Source organism: Triticum aestivum, chromosome 4A, assembly GCF_018294505.1.
Source record: "Triticum aestivum cultivar Chinese Spring chromosome 4A, IWGSC CS RefSeq v2.1, whole genome shotgun sequence".
In the NCBI taxonomy this organism is placed as follows: domain Eukaryota; kingdom Viridiplantae; phylum Streptophyta; class Magnoliopsida; order Poales; family Poaceae; genus Triticum; species Triticum aestivum.
Genome location: NC_057803.1, coordinates 683,155,390 through 683,161,232, shown reverse-complemented (window position 1 = coordinate 683,161,232; position 5,843 = coordinate 683,155,390). Strand labels below are relative to the sequence as shown.

Genomic DNA, 5,843 nt, shown 5'->3' with positions numbered 1-5,843 from the left:
CATTACTCCTGAAGCCCACGCGCGGGGCCCGCCGGGCCATCGTCAGACGGCTCCCGCCGATCCGGCCGGCCCATTCGCGCGCGCGACCCTAAACCCTAAACCCCTCCGCGGGTGGATCCTTCTAGAGCTGCCTGGTCCCCTGGAGTTTCTTTCCCCTTCTCCAAGTTGCTCCCCTCCTTTTCACCCCCCCGCCACCCTCCCGCTCGCCGCCTCCAACCTTCCTCCCCCAAGCAGAAGAGACCTCCCTCCAGATCCAACACCATCCTCCCCTCGTCGCCATGTACCGCGCCGCCGCCAGCCTCGCCTCCAAGGCCCGGTGAGTCGCCGTCGCATTGGCCTCCCCCCCGCCCCCTCTCTGCTCCGGCGCGGTGCCGCGCTGGGGTTTTATGTTTGCTTGTGTGCGAATCACAGCTCGCTGACACGCGTGTTTTATGCTTGTTGCAGGCTAGCCGGGAGCAGCGCCCGACAGGTGAGCAGATTGTCCTGGCTCCGCGCCGATCGCCGGCCGGGAATGGTTTCAATCTGACGGATTCGTCGTCCGCCCCCAATGCGGGGCGGGGTGTAAGTGTTTTGGTTTCTGTCCTTGTGTGGTAACGTGCTTGGGTTCCGTGCAGGTCGGGAGCAGGCTCGCCTGGAGCAGGAACTATGCCGCCAAGGACATCAGGTTCGGCGTCGAGGCCAGGGCCATGATGCTCAAGGGTGTCGAAGACCTGGCTGATGCGGTCAAGTTGACTATGGGTCCCAAGGTATGCCCTACGTCCGTGCGTTATTCATGTACAGAGTTCGTGGTGCGAGTGTCTGAATTGCTCTAGAGATTGTAAGATTGTGGCTGCCGGCGCCCGCAAACCATGTTGCTATCAAATCTATGAATTCCACTAGTAGACAAATGCTAGACTAGTGCTTGGCTTATACGTTAGCAGTATATGTCTGCCCTAAGTGTAGTAAGTAATACGAGTTGTTGGATGCTACGTGTATTACAGATGAAATTTAGTTGTAAATTACCATAAATAATTTTCTGATACCTTGTAGTAGTAAAATTATGTATATTTTGGCATGTGCGCAGAACTGCAGAAATTTGGGTTGACTTTCGTAGCACATATGAGAGTTGTTATGGCAGTGCTGAACTCATATATGTACTTACATTACAGGGGCGCACTGTTATTATTGAGCAAAGCTTTGGTGCTCCCAAAGTTACAAAGGATGGAGTCACCGTTGCCAAGAGCATTGAATTCAGTGACAGAGTCAAGAATGTAGGTGCAAGTCTTGTGAAGCAGGTTGCTAATGCGACTAATGATACTGCTGGAGATGGTATGACCTACTTCTGTACTATCATCCCATGCACATACGTTTTAATGGACATGTCTTTTTAACAGTTTTTGTCTGTATCAAAGACAATATTAGAACCATCAATAACAAGGAATTATGAAAGGCTTCTTTTCATCTTTTCGGTCGCTGCTTGTTGTCAATCTATTCTCCATGTTGCTTATTTTCTTTTGTTGGCAGTCATTATACCACAAGTTTGCTAATTTGACAGCGCTATGAACTGTGTTTTAATTGATTTTTTTTGGGTAAATTGGATAACATGAGTAGTTTTTTCTTGATTACTGCATTATCAAACGAAATTCCCATGGTCTGTGTCATGTTATATATTTCTTTCAATTCATGTTCTTCCTGAAATTGGTCTTAGGATTACTTTTAGTGCGAGTTACAGATTGTGTTATCATCTTATTATCTCATTTTAGGACCCTGGGCAGCTGTTCTGATGTTTGTACACTTTCAGGTACAACATGTGCTACTGTTCTGACAAAGGCAATATTCACTGAGGGATGCAAGTCCGTTGCAGCTGGTATGAATGCAATGGATCTGAGACGCGGCATCTCAATGGCTGTTGATTCTGTGGTAACAAACCTAAAGGGCATGGCCAGAATGATCAACACGTCTGAGGAAATAGCACAGGTATCTCCTGACCATCAATTCTGAGAAGGCATCCTGTGTTTGTTACTTTGTTCTCTTCTTCTGAGATATATATTGATTACCCTATTCCAAAGGTGGGTACTATATCAGCTAATGGTGAAAGGGAAATTGGTGAGCTCATTGCAAAGGCTATGGAGAAGGTTGGCAAAGAGGGAGTTATCACCATTGCGGTAAGTCAAAGCTTCAAATACTGGGCTTTTGGCTCATATTTGTCTTTCTGTAATATACTACTATCAATCTCTTTTGGACTATCTATACATTTATACTATGTCCTTCTGAGATGCTCGGGTAACATTTGATAGGATGGTAACACTCTATACAACGAGCTTGAAGTTGTGGAAGGCATGAAGCTTGACAGAGGTTACATCTCTCCATACTTTATTACCAACCAAAAGAACCAGAAATGTGTAAGTATTGTTTTGTTTTCTTCTTAGTGTAATTGATGTTTAAGCTTAAATTTACCTTGGTCATACATTTATGTTTTTTTTTTGTTACAGGAACTAGATGATCCCTTAATTTTGATACATGATAAGAAAGTATCCAACCTTCGCTCATTGGTCAAAGTGTTGGAGTTTGCTCTCCAGGTATTTTTATTGCTTGCATGTCTCTTTCTGTTTTGTTATTGCTCCTCTATTGCAAACTAATGACCCATATTTCTGCTCAAACAGAAGCAAAGGCCTCTCCTTATTGTTGCAGAAGATCTAGAAAGTGAAGCACTTGGTACACTAATTCTTAACAAGCTTCGCGGAGGCTTCAAGGTCAGTTTGAACTCTCTGTTTTGCTTTGTAGCTAACCATGTGTAGGCTTTAATTCATCTGACTGGGCATGAAATGCAGGTCTGTGCGATCAAAGCTCCTGGTTTTGGAGAGAACAGGAAATCCAACTTACAGGACCTTGCCATCCTTACTGGTGGAGAAGTAAGTTGATAGTCAATAGCTCTTCTGTTTTGTCCATTTCACAGTATCGTATCAGATGATGACGTCCATGTTTTGTTGAATTTTGGTATCAGGTCATAACTGAAGAACTTGGAATGAACCTTGAGAACTTTGAGCCAAACATGCTGGGTACCTGCAAGAAGGTAGGGCACTTCACTTGTGTTGGATTGTACGTTTTGTTTAGAACCTTAACCACCCTAACCATTAGCACAACAAAAACTACCTTGCTGGAAATTTTACATTGTGAAGTTCAAATTTGCCTTCCCTGTTTCAGTGTTTCTCATGAAAAGGTTGTTTCTGTTAGCACTTACACCCTGTTCGGAGTACCTCTGACTCCACAGCTCCACTCCCGGAGCGGGTGGAGTTACGGTTGTAAAACGCGGAGCCGCTGTATCCTCGCTCCACAACTCCTAATATTTCGTGGAGCAGGTGGATTCCGAACAGGGCCTTAATATTGTACTCTACTTTTGTAGACTTGTAGGGCTCGTGCTGTTCAAGTTACATGAGAAATGTTGTCCTGAGACACGATTTACTTTGTTAGTTTGATTCTTTTATAGGTGTTTGTTATCATTGTGTTTAGAACTTCTCAAAACTCCACTGAACATGTGGCATGCATTTAAACTGATACATTTGAGCTAGCTGCTTAATTGTAAATCTGGGCTCAGACGTGTGTTATGCTTCAGAGAACTGTTTATGTTGTTGAAAAGAAGTGACAATGTGTGCATGCAGGTTACCATATCTAAGGATGATACAGTCATCCTTGATGGAGCGGGTGATAAGAAGGCCATCGAAGAGAGAGCTGAGCTGGTCGGTTCATATATTAAATTAAAATAGTTATGAGTCGGTTTGAACATTATGTGTTACACATGCTTATCACTGTTAAATTCGCTTTGTACAGCTGAGATCTTCAATTGAGCAATGCACTTCCGACTATGATAAGGAAAAGATACAGGAGCGGTTGGCAAAGCTTTCTGGTGGTGTTGCAGTCCTGAAGGTAAAATTCTTTATCTATTAGATGATCTGTGTAGCCTCTTACAGAAATGTAGGGAAAGGCTGCGTACAATAGACCCAAAGTGGTCGGACCCTTCCCCAGACCCTGCGCAAGCGGGAGCTACATGCACTGGGGCTGCCCTTTTTTGTAGCACTGTTAAACTATGGTGCTATTGATTACTTGTCATGTTTTAAGTAACAATGCATAGAAATGGCAGATATGTGTATAATTGTATGTTTTTACTGATAAGAGAAGTAGCATTGTATTTATGGTATTTTGATTCACCTTTAGATTGGTGGAGCGAGTGAAGCAGAAGTTGGTGAGAAGAAGGACAGAGTGACAGATGCGCTAAATGCTACAAAAGCCGCCGTAGAGGAGGGTATTGTACCAGGTACCATACTGGAGCGCTGCTGTCGAGTTATTTTAGAGTGTTGTTGAGTTGTTGGGTGTAACAATTATTAGGAAATCATCATGGCTGAAAGTCCGATCTGTCTGTGATTTACATAGGTGGTGGTGTTGCCCTTCTTTATGCGTCAAAGGACTTGGATAAATTGCCTACAGCAAACTTTGACCAAAAGATTGGTGTCCAGATCATTCAAAATGCTTTGAAGGTATGTAACATTCTTCTTTTTCTCCCATTGGTTCATGTCTTAAGCATAAAAAAAGGGTAAAATCCTGATGACTGGACAATTCTGCAGACCCCAGTACACACAATTGCTACCAATGCGGGTGTAGAAGGGGCCGTCATTGTTGGCAAGCTCTTGGAGCAGGATAATACCGACCTGGGCTATGATGCTGCTAAAGGTATGGCGTCAAGTTCATCTGTTGTTGCTCTTTTGGGCATTTGGACTTGGCTTAAATCATGTTTCTGATGTTGGATATGTAAACTGATATCCCTTGCAGGCGAATATGTGGATATGGTGAAGGCTGGTATCATTGACCCACTTAAGGTGATCAGAACAGCACTGGTGGATGCTGCAAGGTACTGTCTCTTGTCTATCTTCATTTTGCCGCACGCCACACTAACAATCAATTGAAGTTTCTGAAGCTTAAACCTTAAAGGATAGAAGTGATACTGTCTCTTGTCTATCTTCATTTTGCCGCACGCCACACTAACAATCAATTGAAGTTTCTGAAGCTTAAACCTTAGAGGATAGCAGTGATGATAGAGCATCCTTCTCAGCCATGAAAATAGTTATTTATTTTTGTTTTTGATTGCCGCAGTGTGTCGTCTCTGATGACTACCACGGAAGCCATCATCGTTGAGATCCCCAAGGAAGACAAGGCGGCACCCGCTATGGGAGGCGGCGGCATGGGAGGGATGGATTTCTAACTTGCTCCCAGGCTCATGTCAAAACATTGTGATTAGATGGAACATCTAGGTTAGAACTTTTAGCGCGGATGTGGATTCATTGTTATTTACTGTGGACGAATGAGGCTGTCACATTTTTTGTTCTGCTGCAAGATGATTTTGCAACTTGAATCATGTATGAACATGGCGAACAGAGCCTACAGTTGTTAAGAAGCCCGAAATGGCTCCATGACCATAATTTTCAGCTTTGCTCATTATTGCTCCTGGGCTAAATTTTTATCACTTGTGGTGGTGGGTAGGGTTGTCCAGCATCTCTAATGGAAAATATTTTAGAAGTGATATTCCTTGTGGGATCGACACTTTTTACAGGCAAGGGAAGTCTAGCCCTTCTCTTAGAAGGGAGAAAGAGATTTGATGGAATAGTTTATTGTATTGTTTAAGCCTCGTGGACATATATATATATATAGGGGTGAACATAAAAAACCAATGAACCACCGATACCGAAACTGAAAAAGCTGAATTTTCGGTTTTTGTCACTGCTACAGCAAAATTCGGTTTTCAATTACTAACTGAATTTAATTCGGACTGTTCGGTGTTATACCGATAACCGGAGCAGAAACCGAAGTAACGT

The 5,843-nt window shown here is 43.5% G+C and overlaps 1 protein-coding gene across 1 annotated transcript; it reads left to right on the top strand.

Annotated features, from left to right (window-relative positions):
- The first annotated feature begins 117 nt into the window (after positions 1-117).
- LOC123088118 (chaperonin CPN60-1, mitochondrial) lies at positions 118-5,450 on the top strand. Its single transcript, XM_044510281.1, has 18 exons — positions 118-316; positions 445-469; positions 615-746; positions 1,149-1,308; positions 1,781-1,956; positions 2,049-2,144; positions 2,277-2,381; positions 2,472-2,558; positions 2,643-2,732; positions 2,811-2,891; positions 2,984-3,052; positions 3,639-3,716; positions 3,808-3,903; positions 4,192-4,291; positions 4,408-4,511; positions 4,599-4,704; positions 4,804-4,882; positions 5,125-5,450. Exons 1-18 carry the CDS (start codon positions 279-281, stop codon positions 5,231-5,233), a joined length of 1,731 nt encoding a protein of 576 aa, XP_044366216.1. The 5' UTR covers positions 118-278; the 3' UTR covers positions 5,234-5,450.
- The last annotated feature ends 393 nt before the right edge of the window (positions 5,451-5,843 follow it).

Excerpts from the sequence above, each read along its gene's own strand:
- LOC123088118 (XM_044510281.1), top strand. The coding sequence starts at position 279 with ATGTACCGCGCCGCCGCCAGCCTCGCCTCCAAGGCCCG. Across the intron at positions 2,145-2,276 it reads AGGGAGTTATCACCATTGCG|GATGGTAACACTCTATACAA; the intron begins GTAAGTCAAAGC and ends AACATTTGATAG. Across the intron at positions 2,733-2,810 it reads AGCTTCGCGGAGGCTTCAAG|GTCTGTGCGATCAAAGCTCC; the intron begins GTCAGTTTGAAC and ends CATGAAATGCAG.